A 23,817-nucleotide genomic window follows, 5' to 3' on the forward strand; every position below is an offset into this window, starting at 1 on the left:
GTTGAAAGAGACATATGGGGATCAAAACTATGAAACGTACTTTATTTACATCTGCACAGAAGCATTTTTCTGATGTGCAATAAAACCTGCACTTCTCCAGTGCAGCACTACTCAATTCAGGTAGTTAATATAACAGCTAGCTAATGCACTTCATTTAAAATCAGCTAAATTTTAAGGATTCAACTGTTAAGGTGCATCGCTCTCATTTACAATAACTTATGTAATTCCAAGCAGGTTAGTATGTATCAGTATTAACAAGTACTAAAAAAAACAACAACAAAAAAAAAAACAACTCAATCTTACACAATGGGTTCGATAATAAATGCTACAGCATGAAGTTCTATAAAACAGTCCATTCTTTTTATTGGCAGTTCCAAGTTTTTCCACATTTCTCATGGCATTCGGACAAAACTGCTCAAACCTGGCTGGATGCAGCATCTTCTCTGATTTTTTTCTTAGAATGTTCATGATTTATCCTGCAGGTGTTCTTGACATTCATTAATCAAGACTGAATGTGTGATGTCAGTCAAAAGCTATGTAAATGTTTTTAAATAAACACTCAGTTTTAGTTCTGAGAAACATTACAATCATGTTTACCTTGGTGAACTTCTACAAGGGATACATTCTGATCATTCTGACATTTCATGCAAAGAGAAAGCACTCATCTTTTTATCTGACAGAGAGGAGAGGAGTGTAAAAGTATTTGGAACTCTCAGATGCCCTTCAAGGGAAAAAAACAAAAAACAAAAAAAAACACGATGAAAAGATAGAAGTGACTGCATTCTCACCAAATGAAACACCCAACCAGATGTGCCCAAGTTGTCAGATCAAGCATTTCAACAAGTTTATTTGTTAAAACTTCCTGGTTGTGACACATTACTATATCAAAGTGCACCGTCTTCCAGAAGAGAGACAGTTCTTTTGTTTCAGTGAGCATATATTTGTGTTTTTACAGGTTTTCCAAATGCTTTCTATCAGTTACAGAATAAACATGAGATTGGTGGGGCTTCATCTTGGACAACGGAAGAGTAACTATTCATTATGAGTCAAAGGCAGAAGTCTATGTGGTTGCTCAACAGTGAGTGAAAATCTGCTTCGGCTCCATTATCTCTCAATTATATAATCAAACGAACACTCGCTATACTAATATGGCTGAAATCCATAAGCTTTTATGATTTTATTTATGTTTAGAGTTGTAGAACAGATTTCAGTAGCTTGTTTTAAACATGCCACATCAAACCAACTGCACAAATCACTGCTAATGGAACATTTAAGACAGTATAAGATGTGCTCATTGTGCCAGAGGGCAAGAGGTTGGCACTATCTTTAAATAGCAGTTAAAGCAATTGTACTTACAACACACATTCTTAACTCATAGATAATTGTTAGCCTGAACGATTTAATGCAACAGCTGTGTTGATGTGTTCACCGCCCAAAGCTTCTTGCGATGTCAGCATGTAGAGCTGGGCGATATGAGCAAAAATGTTATCACGATAAAATTTATATGGTTCAATAAGGATACATATGGAGATAAACATCAAATCATTATTTCTTTCAAGTTTGAAGGCTGATTTTTGCTCCTTTGTGGTTAATTGCTGTTTTAAACTATCCTTTATGGTCAGAACATGACAAACACTCACCAAACAGTGGAACATTTCACAAATCTCTCAAGGAGAACGTTTCTGATTGGCTGTTTTTATCAGCTGGAAAAGCACAGATGCAGTTTTCAACATCAGCGATGGATCACACTGCCTTACTGCCATCAGTCCTAACACATGTGTCAGAGCACATCACAGTATTCAGACACCACTTAGCAGAAGGCTGGATTCCTCTATTCTATCGTAGCAGTTTAAGGGGTGAACCTCAATAATCAGTCCTCCTTTTAAACATGTTTAAACTGAAAGCGGTGCTTTTGTGTCTTCTTTGATCTACAGTATCATCAATTCGCTGTGTTGTGTGAGTAACGGAGCGCTGCTTCAAGTTAGCCAGCTGCTAAAAACAGCTAGCCTGGAAAGATGGCACTCTCCCGCTTTCCAATACCTCACAGCTTCTTCAGTTTACTTTCATTTGAATCAGGGCTGTAACTTTGCATGAACTCACTTCTTTCTTTCACTACTGTTGCTCGGAAATGCATTAACACTAAAATATGACCGAGCGCTTTAGTTGTGAGGAGCAGACGTGATTTAACGCTGCTAAAGCTGGTAAGGATGTACGGAAAGAGGGGAGTTCACTCAAAGCCAGTACAGTTACACCACTGATCTCGTCACTTGCACTTGGTCACAGGAGAACAGATCACCGCTCGCCAGACGTTACTAAAGACTCAGTTCAGTGGTCGCCGCCTCCCTCTTTAATCATGTTGAGAAACGTGGGAAAAAAAACGACTCTGCTCCTGGTGACAGCAGAGTACTGTCACTTTCTTTGCAGTACAAAACGCCACCAGGGCTTTCGCTAGAATGTGGAAGTGTGAGAATGGTTTATTATATCGAAAATTTATACCTTACCGCTCTATCAAGGAAAAGTTATATCGCGATAATTATCGTTATCGTTTTATTGTTACAGCCCCAACAGCACGTAAGGCTTAATATACAGTAGCTACTCTGCCAGTCAAAAGTGTGGAAACACCTAAAAGAAAGATGCATTTTCATAATTTTAGACATTTTGACCTAAATGATTACTGTTTGTCAAAGTGGACATCCATGTACAGTACAGTGCAAATGTCACAGAATACGCTTCATTTATTTAATTCTTTTTTCTGAAAATCACCATTAAGTCTAACACTCATTTTCAGCATCAGAAAAATATTTACATTTATACATATGTAACAGAAAATACGAGTAATAAACATACACTACATGGACAAAAGTGGGACACACTTTTCATTAATCATTGAATTCGGGTATTTCATGCAACCCATTTGCCACAGGTATACGAAATGCAGTCTTGCGTTGTTCTAAAGAGCTACAACAATTCAATCACAAAGTGTCAGACCCTGCGTAGGTACAGAGTAGGTTCCCAACTGTTGACTCAGTAACCGTGTCAGTTCCAAACCCCCTCTGGCATTAACATCAGCAAAAAAACTTCATGGCATGGGTTTCCATGGCCAAGCAGCTGCATGAAAGCCTCATCACCAGGCACAATGCCAAGCGTCAGATGGAGTGGTGTAAAGCATGTCACCAGTAGTCTCTGGAACAGTGGAAACGCATTCTGTGGAGTGATGAATCATGCTTCTCTATCTGTCAGTCTGTTGGATGAGTCTGGGTTTGGCAAATGCCAGGAGAACATTACCTGCCTGACCACATTGTGCCAACTGTAAAGTTTGGTAAAGGGTGGGGATAATGCTATGGGGTTGTTTTTCAGGGGTTGGTCTAGAACCCTTAGTTCCAGTGAAAAGAAATCGTAATGCTTCTAACCTTTTGGGAACAGTTTGGGGAAGAACCTCTTCTGTTCCAGCATGACTGAGCCCCAGTCAACAGAGCAAGGTCCACAAAGGCATGGTGGGGTGAGTTTGTTGTGGAACTTGACTGGTCCTCAGATAGCCATGACCTCAACCCCATCAAATACCTTTGAGATGAACTACAATGAAGATTGTCAGCCAGGCCCTCTCAGTGTCTGACATCAGTCTCTTACCTCACAAACACTTTTTTCTTGTAGAAAGCTTCCCAAAAGAGTGGAAGCTGTATAGCTGCAAAGGGGGGACCAACTCCATATTAATGCTTATGGATTTAGAATGGGATGGCATAAAAGCTCCTGTGGGTGTCCTAATACTTTGTTCATACAGTTTAATATCAGTTTTTCAATATTTAGTGTGCTCTGATTGCACTGATTAGTGTCCACTCTTTTCTTAAGACTCATTTTCAGCCTTTCAAAGAAATCTGCAGGGATATTTTACCAAATCTCCAAAGTTCAACCCTAGAAGTTATTTGCTTTTTTCCATTGTTCTGAGAACTCCAGCAGCTTCTTTGTTTAGCTGCAAATGTTTCGTTTTCACTTATTTCGTTCACTCAGTCTCTTTCAACGGCTTGTCAACAGCCTCATATCCTTTCAGATATGCAGTGCGGAGTTGTCTTCTCACAGTGGAAGGATTGACAGAAATTCCTGTGGATTTTACTTCTGGTGCATGTGTGGAGCCTGAATTCTGTGATCTCTCAAAGAGAAACTGTCATTTTCTGAACTCCAGTTTTTTTTCCCATCTTGAAATTTCCCTGCTCATTCCCTGCCCAAAAAGGAACAACCTCTATTTAATGTCATTTTTGACAGAAAATTCATTAAATGCATTAAGGGTGGTCTCTGACTTTTGCACTGTATGCAATTAAATATAACTTGAAAAAATATAATTGTTATTGCTCCTTCGCAAAGGTTGGGAATATGGCATATGCATATCGTACGAAGTCCTCTTAGAAACCACCCCAGGTCCTAATGAAGCTGTGTGAGAGGACAGCAAATGTGTGCAATGCAGCTTTATTTTAAAATTCTAAAATGTGAAAATATCAAAAACAAGAAAAGCCTTTTATGAGGAGGCATGTCCAAACTTTTGGCTGCTATTTTGTATAGAAAACCACGCAAAAAGAATGCATTGTTATTAGACTGAGATTGAGTTATTATTAATGTATTAAGCATGAGGAATGATAGTCAGAACACGTGTGTGAAGGTTAAGGAAATTAAAATAAGCTAGTGCTGGGGGCTCAAAAGTGGTGCAACTGGATAAGAGGGTTACAACCTGTCTCTGGAATCTGAACTGCGATGGTACCACAGCCATCCATCTCCAATTGAGCACAACATGACCTTGCTTTCTGGTTGGATGGTTTAGTTTTGTTTCCTGTCAAACTACAGTGGTGCTGCCAGCTCACGTACACACAATTAGCCAGCCATCTGCCCTACGAAGTAGCGTGAGCTGCAGTTATGAGGGAAAAAAAAAAACATTGCATGTACCTGAACATGCACATATTCTTAATAGTGCAGACAAAGAACACCTAACCAGTTTATCGTTTATCTCTGCCATGCGCAGGGGATGTCATTCATAACACATGCAAATGTTGTCATCTGATCTCAGGTGAGAAATGTACTTCCTTCTTCCAAAGAAAATGGCTGGTGATCTTATTGTAGATGTTCTTGGTCAAAGGCAGCATAACCATCGAGGTGACAGAGCACTGAGTCAAAACAACACGCCCGTTTGATGGATGCGAACAGATTGAAGTTTGTGTTCTTAAAGACTGAGGGTGGGGAGTAGTTTAGGCTTAAGTGCTGAGGACAAGTCTTAGCCTGTGCAGGGTGTCCCAACGGTGAACCTGTTCCAGCAAGCATGCACAGTTCTGTGACACTGAGCAGGCTAAAAACGACAATTCTTACCTATGGAGTGATCCGCGCCTTTGGACTTGGTGTAGGTCAGAAAAGCTGCCAAAAGAAAAATTGAGGACAGCAGTTCGGCTCTTCCCACGACTCCTGTGACCTAGCAGAGAAAGAAACAGAACTAGGATATGTTGGATGCTCATGAGAAAAATGGACTCTGCAGGTATTTCAACTGCAGATTGAATGCACATCAATAATTTTGCACTGGACACAAGTTTGGCCAACTCTTAAATCCATGTTGTGGAATTAGAGAGACACACATAGCGATAAGATCAGCACTTAACACAACTCCTGATTTATGACCCAGAGTAACACAAACAGTCAGCAATGCCAAGTAGTCAGTGTGGTTTGCCAGTAGTGCATGGAACGTGCCAGGCATCTAAGGGTTATGGAGGTTATCAAGTACAAATTATTTCACCCCTAAACACTGAATACGAAATGAAAGAACTCGAGTGATTTTTCTGCGACAGACACTGAGAAACAACAGCTAGGCAGAATTTGTATATAACAAAGTGTGCAAAGCTGTATATCGCTGCTGTCGGAAGAAAACCTCGTTTTTCAGTTTTTGACATAATTTCAAAGGACCTGTTGCCCTTTATATTGTGTGTAAATTTCATGATGAATGGACTAAAAGAAACAGCCCAAAATGACTTGGAAAGACATCTGGTTCCACTGACTTACATTAAAACTACAGTATTCTTTTTTTCTCCTGTAAAGTTACCATTTTGGAGATACAAGGTTTTGTTCCGACAACAGCGAGATATTAGCTGACAATGTGGATGTCTTCTTGTTCAGCACAGCAGTTACCCGGGTAAGCAAGATTACATGACCATAGACCAAAAAAAGTGAAACAGGAGAAGCAGACGTTGATCAGAGTTTTGGATTCGTGCAAAATATTGCTTTTATCCGTATAACTTATTTTTTGCTTTGCACTGTTTCAATCAAAGCATTTACCCAAGTAACAAAAGCAGTGAAAAACACTCATATTGCTTTTTATCACGTGTTAAAAACTCAGTAGGAAGAGTTGGGGTACTGGAGTTTTGGATTCTGAGTCTTATTTATGTGCATGCAAATATTCATGCAAGGCACAGCTTGGCCATCAGTCCAATGAGCACATAGTCTGAAGTAGTTTAACTACAGATACTGGGGATCAGGAGGAAGCAGATGAAGAGGGGTTCTCACCTCAGGAGGAACAATACCAATAAAACATCAGAACGACACACAACTGTAAGACAACACAGCTGACAAAACAAAAGCACATAACATTTTGTAGCAGAGAAGAAAGCTCATTTAAAACTCGATATACTTTCTCTGACAAACCATTTTGACAGCATTTAAACTTTTCTTCAAAGCAGTATAAATAAACCAAATGCCATCAAAAAGAGGAAAATGATGTGAAATGTAATGAGAATAAATGAAGACACAGTACTGCGCAAAAATCAGATCACCCTTCATTTATCCAATTACCTGTCAAAACGGCTATTACGCAGAAGATATTCATTTTTTATTCTCAGAAAACATTAACAGAAAATATAAATAATAAATTTATTTTTTCAGTATTCAGTATTGAATGAATTACAGCTTCCATTATTGTCAGGATACTTGCTTTCCGTTTCTCAAAGAAATCTGCAGGGATTTTTCCACACCTCCAAAGTTCAGTCTTAGGTTACGTTTACACAGCAGGTAAAAGAGGCCCAAATCCGATCTTTATCCTCATATGTGACATGGATGGGTCATCTGTGTGGCTGTGTGAACAGCAAAAACGCACCGAATCTGACATTCAATTCCGCTTTGAGACACGTTTATATCTAGTACTGAAATCCGATCCGTATCCGATCTGCGCTAATATGATTCTGTCTGAACAGCCAGATCGGAATTCATGTGGCTTTTACATCAGTCCAACTCAGCATTCATCATGATTTCGCACTGATGAGACTCAAACAATTAGGCTGATGTTTCTGTCCCAAAAAAACTGAAGACACTCATCGCAGCCGCTCACTGTTCGAAGAGGTTTCGAACGAAGCGGTCAAGCGTGGCCGAAGGAGCCCGAGGCTGCAGCACCAGAGAACAGTTTAAAGAATCTGAGGACACGAACCAAAAAGAAGTGGCCGTAGCCGAATGGGTCCTTTTTTACGGTGTACTCAAACACATTCTGGGTGATGAGCACAGCTGTCAATCACTGGGACTTCATAAACGCTCCTGTGATGCTGGCAAAGACTAAACTGAAAGCTCCGGAAATGACAGGTGTTCACTGGCCGTCAAGACTGTTTACCTCTGGACGAGCCTTGTGAAGTATTGTTCTTTTGCGCATGCGGGTCAGTTTAGATGCGTGATCTGTTCAGACTGATGTCGCATACAGATCACATTTAAAAGACAGCGTGAACAGCCAAATGAAGAAATCGTATTTGGTGAGAAAATCAGGTTCAGGCCACTTTTACCTGGTGTGTAAACGTAACCTTAGAAGTTGGTCACATTTTCTGCTTCTCACAATCCAAGTAATAATCAAACACATTCAGTGGTGTTGAGTTTTCGGTTCTGAGGTGGTCAGTCCATTGTTCTGGGAATACAAGCAGCTTTTGTTTGATTTCTTCTTTTTTGTCTATATTGTTTTCTCAGTAAGGGCTCTTGACAGCTACACACCCTTTCAGACCCATAGTGCCGAGTTGTCCATCCTTCCACTGTGAGAAGACAAACACCTGTGGATGTTTTCATACCTGAAACAAGTGGAGGTCGACTTTCTCCTCTCTTTCAAATGAGAAAGCTTTATTGTTCCTCAGATGGGGACAGTTTTGGTGGTCTAGCAGGTCTTGGGTGGATATAGTGAGTCCCATTTTCTTCGTAGCTTTTAATACATTTTTTGAACTCCAGTTTCAGAAATTCCTGTTTTTCCACCTATCCTTTGCTTATAAAATTGGATTATCCTGTATCTAATTTCATCAGAAATATTACCTTAAAAATAATTAATTATGCTGTTCATCACTGTTTTAACTGGAAATGTAATAAATGAATGTTGGTCTCTTACTTTGGCACAGTAGTGTGAATAAAACGAAACAAATAAGCAGATCTAAACATTTCACATTTACAGAATCTGAAGAGTATTTCAGCCGTTGGTCCAAAACAACAAACTATCCATTACTGCCACCACATGGAGGTGTCTGCAATGGCAGTTTAAACAAAAGGGGCCAGTCATCTGAAGAAATAGTCTGAACCGTTTACAGACAGATATCACTTCCATCCGATAACTAAATAAAACCATCAGTTGCAATAAGAATAGTGATGAGGCTCATTTCCCCAGAGTCAAATTTATTAGAGTAAACTGTCTACATCTCACAGGAAGGCATGCTTCCAAGCACGCACACAACACCATGCTCACTCGCACAAATAAACATGAAGAGGAAGTCCTGAACAGAACAGTCTGTTGTCTGTATCATTTCATGGAAGGCATCATCATGCACAAGTCTAGATTCATTTATGGGGAGACAATCCAGACGCCACCGTCCTTGGGCTAAATCTCTGCTGCTAAAGCCTGTTTTGTGCAGAGATGGAATGAATACCAATCAAATGACACATAACAGATCACAGGCCTGCCTTCATCTGAGCCCTCGTTTCAGCATCTAAGCCAAAAAAATTCCCTGGCAAATATAGCTCAGCCCTTTGCCACCCAGTAAGGTCAAGTGGTCACTAAAACAACACAATGTCTTTCTTTCTGATGCTGTATGGTATTTTTGAGTGAAAGTTAAAATCCAGTTCAGTTTAATTAATGTACACATTGGTCAAGCAAAAAATGGAAATGCAAATGGAAATGGCCGCGTGACCTTCTAACAGATGGCTGCTCAAGTCTGTGTGCCGTTCCCACCATCAGAAATACATCATTTTATCCCAAGGACAGACTGTTTTTCCTTTTACTCAATGTCTAAATCGCAAGAAAGTCGAGATTTTCCACTCTTCAATGCTCCACGGTCTCAACGCACTAGCACTGCCAAGAAGAAGAGCCGTGAAGAACATGGTGACTCTAGCCAAAACGACCCAGTGCTAACTGAAACGCGAGAAATTAGCTCTCGATTTGGATTAATCGCCTCTCGGCAGGACAGCATCAACACGCGCCTCAATACCATCGGTAGTTCCATATCCACACTACAAGAATCATTGGTCACTTTAACAGAGTGTCCTCTAACGAATCTCGCCTGTCTGAAGCAGAGAACAGGACCTCCACGCTGGACGACTCGCCACATACTCAGCAGACCAGCTTTCTCAGGAGAACTAGCGCAATTGCTAACAAAAGTTGATGACCTGGAAAATTAGAGCCGGTGTAAAAATCTGAGAATAACTGGTCTTCCTGAGAAAGCTGAGGGTTCTGATTTGGCACAGTTTCTAAGTGAGATACTCCCTGTTTGGCTGAAGCTTCCCACCAAACTCAGCTTTGAGATTGAATGGGCGCACAGAACACCTACTCTCAAACTCGAAGATGATGCCACTGAACATCACGGTCCGATTCTTGCGTTACCAACAAAGAGACGGTGCTTTGAGCTGCCCAGTTGAAGTGGCACATCCTACATCTTTTATTCTTATTCCAGAATCGACTATATCTTTATCCCAAGTAGCTTTATCCACACAGTCCAGTCCTGCCAGATTGGTTCATTTGTCTTATCAGATTTGTTTGTCTTATCAGATCATTCCCCAGTTAGTGTACATGTTAAATTTGACACTCCTATATGTAAAAGCAGACTCTGAAGATTTAACGGTTCCCTTTTATCTGATGCTGCAATTCTGTGACCTAGTACATTACTAGATTAAAAAAATATTGGGAATTTAACATGGACAGTGATGTCTCACCATTTACGCAATGGGAAGCTCTGAAGGCCACAATCCATGGGCATATTATATCTTACACGTCATCACGTTAAAAAATGAAAATACAAAATTGGATGTATTTAGAAAAAGTAGTAGCATACCAGCTGCACAAATCAAATCCTAATTAATCTAACTGGGTCTCTTTATGTAGTGCAAGAGATAAACTTAATCTAGAATATACAAATCATTAACAAATTACTATTCTTTTCTAAGCAAAAGTATAATAAATATGGTAATAAACCTAACAGGTTATTGGCTAGATTTAGAACCTAACCTAAATTCCCTTCGGGATCACTAAAGTATCCATCCATCCATCCATCCATCCATCTTATCCGATGAAAAAGAACATTCAGAGTGATTAATAAAATCTGCGAGGACATTGACGGGTTCACATACACACGATCCAAAAGTGATCAATACAACCTTTAAAACTTACTATGAATCCTTATATAATAAAGTTTTAGAATCTGACACTACTGTATATTTAGATAATAATGCAGTCCGCAAGCATGGGTGCTTGGTTTTATATACCTGTGGCCATGGAAGTGATCGGAACATCCGAATTCGAAGATTTGGATGGGTGAGTGAATACTTTTGGCAATATAGTGTAGGTGGGGGTGGAGGAAAGGGGAGGTTCATTTTTTTCCCCACATGCTGGTGCACTGTGATGTAATCAAAACTGAGAATACATCTTAGAGTTTTTTCTAGAAAATTCAGAGAAAGATTTTAAAAGCGTCCGTTTTAATTCAAGGTTGACTTTAGAAGTTTTTCAATGAGGAATCTCCAGTGGTAAAGTATGTTAGACCAAGAAGACACTGTGTTCTGAAACCTAGTCCATAAACTCAGCAACTTACTATAATCTTAGCACTGTGATGTTTGTGGGAAGTGAGACCTGTTATACCACTGATGGTGTTTACATAGTTTGGGTTTTTAAGACAACCATTGTGCCAGTCACTCAAGGTCTACTTAAGATCTTTCAAAACCTTGTACACGTCTAATGTTGCTTTATAAACTCAGCTGTCTTTCAAAGCAGGCATCTATTGATAATATCCATTATTACTGCAGTCTCAATCACAAAGGGTTACATACACCATCGATTTTTTTTGTATAGTAACACAGTGATGTGTTACTGCAGTGTTACTATGCTCAACCTTAGTAAGCTCACTGCTAGCCTCGTGTCGCTGTGTGGAGTGACCAAAAAAACTTGTGTATTCCACTTCTTAAGCCAGGCATGCATAACGCAACCTTCTGACAAATTTTCACAATAAAACACAAATATCCAGGTCAGAAACTTGACGAGAAGTAACTGGTGACATGAAGAAACTGGTAGTTTGAGAGTGGAAACAAGTCACCCTTTAGCCTTCCAAACAAGCCCTAAAGAGACAGGAAACGTCTGATTTTCACAACACAAAGCGTTCATGAATCCAGGGGTGTGCACTGGTCAACAATGAGTGTTTGCAGAGAGAAATGCTTCTAAAAGAGCCTTCGTCACAATGGAACTCGACTTTTGATGTGTGCTTTCCATTATTTTGCTTACCCCATTCATATTAGAGATGTGCATTCTGGCTAATTTTGATATGAGATTATGATTGAAGAAAAAATGGACTTCGGCTGAAATTAATCTAGGACTGTGGACCTTCCGTTTTATGTTACAGTGTTGATATGCAGCGCACAGACGACGACTCTGAAAAAATGTTTCGTTATTCAAAAAGAGCTAAAGGAAGCCTGTTGGATTTGTGTTGGATGAGTAACATAACGGAAGCTGTCTCAGCCACCGTACTAAATCCAAAAGCTAGCAACTTTACAGCTACAGTTACAGCTAACTGGTAACACTGGATGTTGATGAGGACTCATTCTCTACAGGTGGTCATTTCTCCTCAGTGCACAATGAGGCAGCATATTAGTTTGTCCGAGAAATTTATTTCCACTGTTTCTGGAGCTAGCTAAGGTACATATTTCACAGCAGCAACATTTAGTTATTATAATATACATGCGTCTTAACAAGTACAAATAAATTTGCCACAGTTCTGTAACAATCTAAAGTAAAATGTACATTTCATTATATTTTTAGTATAATATATATATATATATATATATATATATATATATATATATATATATATATATATATATATATATATATATATACACATACATACACATACATATATATATATATATATATATATATCTTATTGTTCATCCTGTGATGACTGCAACAGACAACCAAACAGTTATTTTAGTATTCAACCCTCAAGCGCTTAACCTACTAGTTCAGTACGCAAGTACATCTCTAATGTATATACGCAATTATGTAAGTAGACTTTCCCATTGATGGAGAAGATGTGTTCTTGCCTACTCGGATCAGTTATGAACAACAGAGGATCCAGCACAGACTGAAAGATCAGAACTGTCCAGGCTGTAGTCTTCTCTGCGGTTCTTTATGGATGTGAAAGCTGGATAATAAACAATAAAGGCAGCAAAAATATTAATGCCTTTGGTGTTGAAGACTTTTGAGAGTTTCCTGGACAGCAAAGAAAAACAAATGGATCCTTGAACAAATCAAGCTGCATATCTCACTTAAAGCCCAGACACCTGAACTGCAACGTTATTCTGGACATCAATCATCACTAGGGCGGTACAGAGATGATTCCATGTGGTTATAATTCTTCTGAAAATTATTAGGTGCATCATGAAGTAAAAAAAAAAAAAAAAAAAAAAAAAAATCTGCAAGATTTCATTTGAAGTGAAAGTGGTTTTGTAATGATTTAAGGACTTCTTTAAAACATATAGCAAATAAACAAATGGGACTGGAGGAACAGACAGACAATAAAAACACTGAAGTATATTCTCTGCTTGAAAACGGCCTGAGAATTTACATCATCAATGCAAGTGATTCAGCACCTTCCAGAGATGCATCTATACACCCTTAATATGTACAGTCTGCATGCATAAACTCCTATGACTATGGATTTCAGAGGCTAGAAACCGCACTACTGTGCGTTTTACTCACAGCCTCTGTGTGGATGGGGTGGACAGCAAACAACAGTGCGGCCACCACACTGGTTGTGCGGTCCAGGAGCAGTCGGCAGAAGCGCAGGAAGAGGACGCACACAGCCACATGGAGAAGCACGTTCAGCAGGTGGTAGGATGCAGGGCTCAACTCGCTCAGCAGGTAGTTGAGGCGGAAGGTGAGGACAGTGAGCGGTCTGTAAGATTTATGGCTCCTCTCCTGCACAGAAAGAGTGCGAATTCAGGCAGACACATCCTTGCCAAGATTGCACAACCCTGCCCTCCCCAACCTCGCAACAAATCTTCAACATCAACTAAGAGCCAATGTTAGATTAGTACTGGAGGAGGGCTGATAATCTGGAACAGAACGAGCACGTACCACATTCAGCAAGCAGATTAATCATATTTAAGTTGATTTGGTCGACATAAGAAATATTCCCTATCAGGCAAGGAAGGGTAGTCAAAATGGGCTGGGCAGTTAATACATTTATAATCAACCAGTTCTGTCATGTTCTAAACAAACAGCACTTTGTACAGCATACACAGTATACACAGGTGCACAAACCTTTTTGTCTGCAGTGTTTGTGGTGGACAAATGGCCCAAAAAGACAAAATAGTACACAAATGAAGAAGATAGCTACAAACATATAGGATACACTACACTTTGTTACTTACAAATAATGTGAAAAATAGAATTAAGGGAAAAATAATATTGTTATAAGTTACATATAATATAAATTCTCTCATTGGGAGAGGGGGTGGTGTTGGGTTACCCTTCTGTTAGGCCAAATCAAATGTCCTCAAGGGCCAATTTCAGCCCGCAGGCCATTACTGACAAACCATAATATTGCTTTTTGGTGATCTTTTTAGTAATGTAGTAGGGCTGGGCAATTTGACAATATTTATCATAAATTGCATCCCAATACAATGCAATATGATTTCCTGAACATATTATCAGTACCTGAACACTGACCAACTTCATGTTTTACTATAAAGAGAGCAAAATCAGACCCATTTAAGTGGATTTAGAGCAGTATGCAAAATCTTAAATAAAAATCACTATTTTCAAATGTAGCACTTCAGTTTCAAGTGATCAGATTTCTGGATAGAAATTTTGACATATGCATCATAAAACTTATTGTAGTATTGTCACATTATATTTTTGTGATATTGCCCACCTTTACAACACACAGGGTGGGCCATTTATATGGATACACCCAAATAAAATGGGAAACTTTAGTTTTTTCAATGGGAAGAAGGTCATGTGACATCAAACTTATTGAGAATTTCACAAGAAAAACAACGGTGCTTGGTTTTAATGTAACTTTATTCTTTCATGAGTTATTTACAAGTTTCTGACCACTTATAAAATGTGTTCAAAGTGCTGCCCATTGTGTTGGATTGTCAATGCAACCCCCTTCTCCTACTCTTCACACACTGATAGCAACACCGCAGAAGAAATGCTAGCACAGGCTTCCAGGTGCTGCACATCTCGTATCTTCACAGCATAGACAATTGCCTTCAGATGAGCCCAAAGATAAAAGTCTAAGGGGGTCAGATCGGGAGACCTTGGGGGCCATTCAACTGGCCCACAATGACCAATCCACTTTGGAAGCTGGCACGTTCCCTGAGTTTTTCCAGCAGGATGGTGCAAGACCACATTATGGGTGTCAGGTCCGAGCATTCCTAGATGAACAGTTTCCTGGAAAGTGGATTGGTCGTAAATAACTCATGAAAGAATAAAGTTACATTGAAACTAAGCACACCGTTGTTTTTCTTGTGAAATTCTCAATAAGGTTGATGCGTCAAATGACCCTCTTCCCACTGAAAAAACTACAGTTGGATACAAAATAGCCGACTTCAAAATGGCCGTCATGGTCACCACCCAACTTGAAAAGTTTTCCCCGTCCCATAAACTAATGTGCCACAAACAGGAAGTTAATATCACCAACCATTCCCATTTTATTTGGGTGTATCCATATAAATGGCCCATCCTGTAGATAAGGTTATACAATAACAATAATGACGGGCAAAAGACACTGAACTAAAAACCCAGAAATCAGCCATATGCTTGATGCAGAGTGATTTGTTTATAGCTTGTAATTCTATTTTGGGCATTTTTCACATAGTATCCAGGACCTAACAGTTAGCTGCAATGTATATCACACACATGGTGATTCATGCTGTTTTGAACGAACATATTAGACAACATAAAAACTTAATAAATAGTTAGACTCATTTCTGAAAAGGTTTACACACCTCTGTAATTGTTTTTGTGCAATAAAAAAGACCAAATTTCAGACTGGTGTAATAGCACCTTAAGAGGGCAGCAGTGAGCCCTGTTTGTTTATTTGAGCTCCAGCTGCTTCTGTACTCAACTGGAAGCTGATAAGCTAAAAATCACTAATCAGCCAATCAGCCACTTCAGTTTTGTATTTAAATAATGGCATACAGTCAACAAAAACAACACATTATTAAATCACAATTACTCATATTGAAGGTGATCATCACCTAAAATTTCATGATTGTCAAATTTGGAAAAAACATACGCTGAACTTTATCAGAATCAGCTGGCACTATTTTGCATTCTTAAACAGCAGGACAGAATTATAACACATCAGTTTAGCCTCTCTGTCACAGTTGGGACCCTACCTCTGACATGGGGGTCCCCCAGAAATCATTAAGAAAGAGGTTCTGGAGAGGTGTGGAGGGACGAAGGTCTTTGTTGTCCAATATGGCAGAGACATCATCAAACACGAAACCACACAGCAGACTGTTCCAGTAGCAGCCCACCACCAGTGCGGCCAGCAGGCAAATCTCCTTCCACGACAACACAGCCATCACTGACGTGAGAACTCATTGAGCACTATAAAGGAGGAGAAACCAGATTCCAGACACAACGCTCACCATATTACTCAGCTCTTGTCCTGGAAGCCCACAGCTCTGCACATTTTAGTGCGTTTCTTGCTTTAACACAGCCACTTGAGCATAATAATGGGTTCATACGGAGCTGAGTAGTTGGATCAGGCGTGTTGGGAGCAAAGAAAACACTACAAAACTTCAGGGCAGTGGGCCTCCAGGATCAGGGCTGAGAAACACGGACACTGCGGCAGTAACAAAACGAATCACAAACATGTTGAGGCACGTTCAGTTTTCACAAAGCCACAGCTCAAAGTTGAGCAATGCATATTCATTCAATATGCATATTCAATATAATTCAAGTCAGGTTTTTAACACCTAGTTTTAAGCGTACTTCCGTTATTAAAGAATAAGAAAGTGACTCGGATTTCTAACCCTATGATGTGAGATGACCTAGATCATTCATTTATATCTTCATTCAGCTGCTCAGTGAAAACACTGAAAACCTCCATAAAAAGTTATGCTTTGTGAACAATACAGTAATATTTACGCGTAATCACAGCATACAGTTATTTGGCTCACCCTACACCCTTCATCCAAAAACCTAAATCTAAAGACCGTCATCTAAACGCCACCTGAGCCCCAGTCCTCTCCCAGACTGAAGGATGGGCAGCAGAGGCTTATGGCAGCTATTGTATTAGCCACTCCTGGCTAACGGCACTGAAAGAAGGGTCTACTCAAAACAGCCTCAGGTGAGTCTTATTAAATGATAAACGCTGGAGACTCACCTCGTCATGGCCTTAAGGAGTTATTCGGAGAGACAATGTATGTATTTTAAAAACACCACACAGCAGCTTTTACTCGGGAACGGCAACCGAGATTTCCAATGCTAACAGACTTTTATTCAGATGTGTGACAAAAAACAGGTTCCGGGTTGCAACTCTCCTGTTTTGGCAACATCGACTAATGTGCCAAGCGTTTTACTCCAGTATTCAAAAGCGACACTAATCAATAAAGAAATTATTATAATAAATTAATGTTAAAAAAACGCATGGGTATTCAAAAGAGCAAAGTTAGAGGAATCAAAATTATTTTAGAGAAACATATTATAAATAATAAAAACAATAACAAATTCATACATTATTTTCAAAATTGTTATTGAAAAACATCATGTTGTACGAGAGTCTAAAAAAAAGTATGTGTTGTCTATGTCTGGTTTTATTCGCATTCTGGTTCATACTCGCATTTTTTTTCAGGTTAGGTCTTTTTTAGCGAATAAATTGCTTATACTAGCCAGCTAACGTAGTGCATTTTAATCGATTTAACCAACGCGCATTTTAATCGGCATAGCTTCTTGTTGTTGTTGTTTTTTTTTTTTGATGTTTTACGAAGACTGTCCTCTGTTTCATTTAACATGGAAAAACTATTTCACGCAGAACTGCTGTACGTTTACTGAGCTCCAAATCACTCGTTCCGAAAATTAGACAGGCGGCGCGCTTGTCGCATGATTTGAAGATCTTGATTTTCCCTCCCAATCTTACGACGATGACGTGAAACGGCTACGAACGACCAGCGGAATACGACTGTTTTCAGTGGTAGCCTAGCAACAGCGCGAGAAAAATGAACGTTTTAGTTAGCTAGCTGGCTAACGACATCGAGAATATGCTGTTAAACTTAAACGCCTGACTGAGATGTGTGAAAATAAACAGCTTCTTAAACGTTTAGTTAGATATTGCAGTTGGCGACTTGGCTTTTTAGTGGACTATAACAAACTATAAATTTAGGAACCGTGTTAACGGTGTTCTGTTTGTGTTCGCCTCGCACTAACGGTAAATTAAACACTTTACTTGTTTACTCTGTTTCTTTCGTGTTTTGATATCTACGTAGCTTAACCTAGCCCGTTAGGTCTCTATGTGGCTGTTGCTCTGAAATTGCCTGCTAGCTAAACGTCTAAAACAGCACATTTGAAGCACTTGGTGTTGACCACTGTTGTCGTTGATGCTGGCCGCGGAATTGACATCCTTTGACTTTTTACGCGGTAGTCTGCCGTGGTGCAAAGTTTTCCAGAGTGCACAGGAAATATGCTCATTATTTGACTTGATCAGATTACCCATCACGTTTTACTGCATTCATAGCTCAAGCCCGAAGTAGATGACTGTGTCCAGGTCTACAAGATACCTTTCAATTTAAACAGACCGGTATTTTATAAGGTACTTGGCTGTTTGTGTGACTCCACTGCCAAGATTTTGGACCAATTTGGACACAAACAAGCAAGATGCCTCCAGCTACAGACTGGAAACTGGTGATGAGTGTTGACCCTGACATTCTGGGAAGCGAAGAGGAGCAGAAGATCTGTGACATTATTTTGAAGGTAATGAAATCCAAGTAAGCTGTAGCACATCACAGTATATGTCATCTGCCCAGCATGTTCTGCCAGATGCAAATGCTTTTTAATATTTGGCTATGATCACGGTGTCACCAGTAAACTATATAGTTTCTGGCGTAGACTTTGGAAAAAGTAAGCTAGAGGATATAACAGAGACCGGTTTCCTGAGGACATAACTGGAAGGAATATATGGACATGTCCACATTTGGGGCAGTGATTCAAGGTAATATATCCAAGGCTTGGACTAACCTGTCTGTAAATAGATATCTTATATAGTATTTTACTGTGTGTTTATATGGGCCAGTTCTTTTCTTAAATCTAGCCCTTTATCAATAGTGTTTATTTGGAAAACTGGCACAAAGTTAGAAAGTTATAAAGCACTACTCACCCAAACGAGGCACATATGAGGGACGAACCCAGCTCATGCATGTCTGCGTGTCATTAAACAACATGATTGTCCTTCTGCAGATCCATCCACAAGAGCTGAAGGAGGGCGAGTCAGAGAAAATAATTCAGCTGTTGAGAATCTCACAGACGTTACTGAGGGTACGACTCTTCAGATTTTTTTTTTGCCTCTGTGTCTTTGCTCTTGGGAGTGAAAAGCTCTTTTGATCATGGTTATATTTAAAGACTCACTGTTCTGTAATTAATTGACCATGTGCAGGTCAATCTTAAGAAAGATTGAAGGACTTGTCTAGGTGTGGGCATCGTGACCACATTTATCAACTGGGTTACAAAGGAAGCATACTTAGTCCTGGTTGATTGAATTTAGTGCAGTGCAGTCTGTGATATGTTTAATAAAAATCCTTGTATTCATAGTTTTTGACAATGTATTGTAGAGATGCACTGATATTAGAATTATAAGACATTTTTCATGTTTTATGAACATAAACCTTTAGATATTGTAAGTTAAGTGATACTTTTTTTTTTTAATCCCACAAACGGGGAAATTCCACCTCCGCATTTAACCCATCGTTGCACACTAGTGAATACACACACACTAGGGGCAGTGAGCACACTTGCCCAGAGCGGTGGGCAGCCCTAGTCATGGCACCTGGGGAGCAATTGGGGGTTAGGTGTCTTGATCGAACCGGCAACCTTCCAGTCACACGGCCAGTTCCCTAACCTCCAGCCCATGACTGCCCCAAACAAAAGGGTTACAAATGCAGTAAATTAATAAAATGCAGTAATTCTAGCAGAGTAACACAGCATCACCTAAACATTCTGCTCTTCCAGAGTACTATAAGTATGTAATTAATTATTGGATGAAAGATCAGCCAAATCTCAACATCCGCCCAATGGCAATATATTTTTTAGGAGAAATATCTGCTGATACGGATTGTTCAGCACCGCAAGCCTTTTTTAATGTAGCTATAAAATTTCTGTGTGTTCATGGTAAAAATATGGTGATTTTTTTTTGTCTATCCTCCTGCACTATACTAGTCTTTTTTACTGTGCATTTACCAAGTGACTTATTTTTATACGACCATATTAGTTTTTAATTGTTATTTATTTATTTATTTATTTATTTTTACTTATGTTTAACCTTTCTACTGTTTCGGAATTTTGTTAATTGCAAAGCACCCAAAAATGAAATTGTTATGTAACATAAAGCATTGTTATTATTAGTAGTAGTAATGTTAGCAATAGTTGTGTTCTTACTAGTCTAACAGATCTGATTGTGCTGCAGCTGAAGTCGGAAGAAATAAGCTGTGCCTACGATGTCGTCGACAAAGCTGGCATTGAGCAAGCAAGAATTGGTATGTTTGCATTGTCAGGTGCTGAAAAGAGGTTGTCAGAAAGATTTGAATTATAGTATAATTTAATAACTACACCATATCTTTCTCATTATACAGAAACCGAACTCAATGCAAAGATATATAAATTGGAAAATGAGCTGGAGGTAAGCATGTGAACCAAAAACTAATAAAAGCTTATACAATCAGAAACACTGGGTAAGCATTTCAACATGGCAGTAATGATTACGAGCTTTAGGAGATACAAGAACCAGAACAATAATACCTCTGTGATATCAGTTTGACTCAGTGGCCTTTTATTGTTCTGTCTTATAAGCTGGACAAGCTTAAGAAGATTAGCAGGCTAATCCTTTTTGGCTGTGAGTTGTTGTCAGTTACAAGTATATATCGTTTATCCTCTGTTTTGTGCATTTTATCAGAATATGTGACCTGCTATGTCAATAAGTGTGAAATAAATACATTCTGAAGTGCAGGTAATGCATGCAGAGGGAGCTGCAGGGTTCTTGGTGTGTTGTTAAGGCTTATTTACACCTGTGGATGTCCAGATGGCACAGCGCTCAGCGGGGGGGCGGGACACACGCTTCCTCCGGGACGAAATCCGCCAACTGGAGAGTCACTTGGAGCGCAAGGAGAAGGAGCTGGTCCAGCTGGAGAAGGAAATGAGTAAAGAGAGGAAAACCAACGAGGAGGTACAACATCTGTACTGCTTGTCCAGTTCTTCTACTAATGCATTTAAACAAAGCTGCACAACGTTACACCACTTAATCTTTGTGTCTTAATCTGTACATTCTTAGAAGGCCAGATAACGACTGTTTTGAGCATGTTTTTGAACACTCTAGCTGTCACATCGAGCAGAGGAGGCTGAAGATGAGAACAGAAAGCTAAAAAGAGAGGTAAATTACTGCCTCTGCACATGTAATAATATCCATATGCATGCTTATAAAGAAGCCCATTTGAAATTAGATTTCTTTTTATGTGCTCCTGAGGTTGTTAGGGCTCTCACTGCTAGTTCAGTGGAAGTAAGATGAAGTGTTATTGTTCTTTGGGAATGCCATGGACACATAGCGTGCACAGGTGCTTCAGGCATGTGTTTCCTTTACCTTCCCATCTCTATCCCTGAATCAATTTCTTTGTTTCTTCTTGTGTTTTGCTCTCATAATCCCATTTTCATTTTTATGCATGTTGCATGATGACTTTTTCTTTCTGCACTATCATCACTTATCTGTCGCTGTCTTTGCTCTCACCACCAAGATAAAGCAGCTTAAGAAGAAGGTAAGACTCCCAGAGTGAGAGGAACCAGACTGTCTCAGCTTAATATGTGTGTTATTTGGAAAAAAAAAATTTCCACAATAGTTCTTTGACAGTTTGTGAATGCTTTAGAAATTTCTATATTTCTGCATAACTTTTGCCCAAAGCTTCATCAGATTTTCACATAAGTCCTAATGGCAGGTAAAGAGAGCCAAAGTAAACAAAAGAGATGAAAAATATTAGACTTGGGCATTTATTTATTGAGGAACAAATCCAATGATACATATTTGTGAGTCGCAAAAGTATGTGAACCTTTGCTTTCAGTATCTCTTCACAATAGTCCTATAAGATTAAGGTCAGGACATTGACTTGGCCATTCCAAAACATTAACTTTATTCTTCTTTAACCATTTTTTGGTAAAACGACTTGTGTGCTTAGGGTTGTTGTCTTTCTCTGCGTTTGAGCTCAGACAGATGTCCCGACATTTTCCTTTAGAATTTGCTGGTATAATTTAGAGCTCATTATTCCATCAATAATTGCAAGCCATCATAGCCCAGATGCAGCAAAACAGGCCCAAATCATGGCACTACCAATACCATGTTTCACATGTGGAATAGCGTTTTTATACTGGAATGCAGTGTTTTCCTTTTTCTAAACATAATGTTTCTCATTTAAACCAAAAAGATATATTTTGGTCTCATCCGTCCACAAAACATTGTTCCAATATGGCTTGTGCCTTATGGCTTGTCCATGTGATCTTTAGCAAACTGTAGATGGGCAGCAATGTTCTTTTTGGAGAGCAGTGTCTTTCAGGACACCATTGTTGTTCAGTGTCCTGTTCTTTAAATAAAACAGGGTGGTCACTCAAACCTGATTGCCATACCTTTGATTGAAAACACATGACTCTAATCTGCTACATACTTTTGTCACTCACAGGTATGTAAAGTTATTTTCCTCAATAACTAAATGACCAGGTCTAATATTTTTGTCTCATTTGTTTAATTTGGTTCTCTTTGTCTAGTTTTAGGATTTGCGTGAACATCTGATGATGTTTTAGGTCAAAATTATGCAGTAATATGCAGAATTCTAAAGGGTTCACAAACTTTTGAGCACCACTGCATAAGCGCAGGAATGAGGAACCGCTGGTTTGAATGACATTCACCACTGATTACACTGTATACAGCCCTCTCCAGCATTCATTCCTCTGATATGCCGTTCTTGGCTGGGTCTCCTATAGAATGAACAGCTCCATCAGGATGTGGAGTTCTACAGGAAAGAGCTGGAGCAGAAGGACTCCCTCCAGACCAGAGAAGAGAGCACTGAGACTCAAAGGAGGCTCAACAAAGCCAACCAGCAACTCTACCAGTGCATGGAGGACCTGCAGGTCAGCTAGAACACACTTCTTCAATCTGAACTCTGTTAGACAAAAATGAAAAAATTAATTAAAAAAGGTGAAAAAAATTAATAAATAAGAAATTTTTTAAAATAATCTTTCATCAGTATCTAACATTTCATATGAATATTAAACACCATGAGCTTTACTGCATACAATACATGATGCAAAAAACAAACCTTCAAATAAAAATGTTCATTTTTTTAGATTGTAAATGTATTTAAATGTATTAGATGATGAAACAGGCCTGTAGCCTTAACACGTGTAGGTCACCTTTATATTCAATTAAGGTGACAGTACTCGTTCATGACAAATATAGGGGAAAAAATGGGAGAAATCAAATATCGAGGTGCATCAAGAATCATTTTATACAGCATTGCATTTACAATATATAATACACAATACAATATAGGAGGAACATAAGGATGTGTAGTTTTGATATGATGTTCAAGATGAAGTTTTTCCTGAATTCAAGCCACAAAGTAAACCATAACCTAATTTAGAAACTGTTTTGACGTAGTTCCTAAATTATGTTTTGACAATATTATTGTACATCCTATTGTACATAATATTGTGCATATTATCCTATCTTACCTCAAGTTAGGAAATCCTACACTACCTGAAGTTGGCAGTCAATTGTCATGTATGTTACCAAGCAACCAAGCAGACATGCAGAGCTAACGCTCAGACAGGCTTTAAGTTGAAACATATGGTAAAGGATAAACAACCATAAATGACTGCAGCATTTAAGGTAAAGAATATATCAGTGTTCAAATTTCAGTATTTAATCTAGTAGTATTAAACCCAATGTGCTAAAGTGAATGTACAACACTGTTGGCTTGGCGCTAACATCATAACCCCTCAGAGGCACTACCAGAAATTTGCATTAGCAGATCTGGTAGGTTTGCTAGCTGTAAACCAGATAGGATACATACAAAGGAAAATTTTCTATGTTAACACACTCC

General features: G+C 39.1%; 2 protein-coding genes across 11 annotated transcripts in view; one reads left to right on the forward strand and one right to left on the reverse strand.

The window, feature by feature from the left end:
* The window catches only part of tmtc3 (transmembrane O-mannosyltransferase targeting cadherins 3), a 37,817-nt gene extending 20,839 nt beyond the window's left edge, over positions 1–16,978 (reverse strand). Inside the window, exons 1-4 of one of the 2 annotated variants that reach the window (XM_017717698.2) lie at positions 16,857–16,978; positions 15,862–16,075; positions 13,211–13,429; positions 5,347–5,446 (exon numbers count right to left, since the gene is read on the reverse strand). In XM_017717698.2, the coding sequence (XP_017573187.1) occupies positions 5,347–5,446; positions 13,211–13,429; positions 15,862–16,050 (508 nt within the window). In that variant the 5' untranslated portion in view covers positions 16,051–16,075; positions 16,857–16,978. Of the gene's footprint in view, positions 1–5,346; positions 5,447–13,210; positions 13,430–15,861; positions 16,076–16,650; positions 16,720–16,856 lie in introns of those variants that run through there. The other variant, XM_017717699.1, reaches the window with a different exon arrangement.
* Positions 16,979–17,674: 696 nt separating this feature from the next.
* Positions 17,675–23,817, forward strand: part of cep290 (centrosomal protein 290) — a 30,617-nt gene continuing 24,474 nt past the window's right edge. For 4 of the 9 annotated variants that reach the window (XM_017717691.2, XM_017717687.2, XM_017717688.2 and 1 more), the window contains exons 1-8: positions 17,675–18,439; positions 18,923–19,000; positions 20,145–20,214; positions 20,311–20,357; positions 20,757–20,900; positions 21,051–21,104; positions 21,463–21,483; positions 22,697–22,843. In XM_017717691.2, coding sequence (XP_017573180.1) covers positions 18,344–18,439; positions 18,923–19,000; positions 20,145–20,214; positions 20,311–20,357; positions 20,757–20,900; positions 21,051–21,104; positions 21,463–21,483; positions 22,697–22,843 — 657 coding nt within the window. In that variant the 5' untranslated portion in view covers positions 17,675–18,343. The remainder of the gene's footprint in view (positions 18,440–18,922; positions 19,001–20,144; positions 20,215–20,310; positions 20,358–20,756; positions 20,901–21,050; positions 21,105–21,462; positions 21,484–22,696; positions 22,844–23,817) is intronic. The other 5 variants (XM_017717689.2, XM_037540514.1, XM_037540515.1 and 2 more) reach the window with 3 other exon arrangements.

The sequence above is a fragment of the Pygocentrus nattereri genome, chromosome 8 (genome assembly GCF_015220715.1).
Source record: "Pygocentrus nattereri isolate fPygNat1 chromosome 8, fPygNat1.pri, whole genome shotgun sequence".
In the NCBI taxonomy this organism is placed as follows: Eukaryota; Metazoa; Chordata; class Actinopteri; order Characiformes; family Serrasalmidae; genus Pygocentrus; species Pygocentrus nattereri.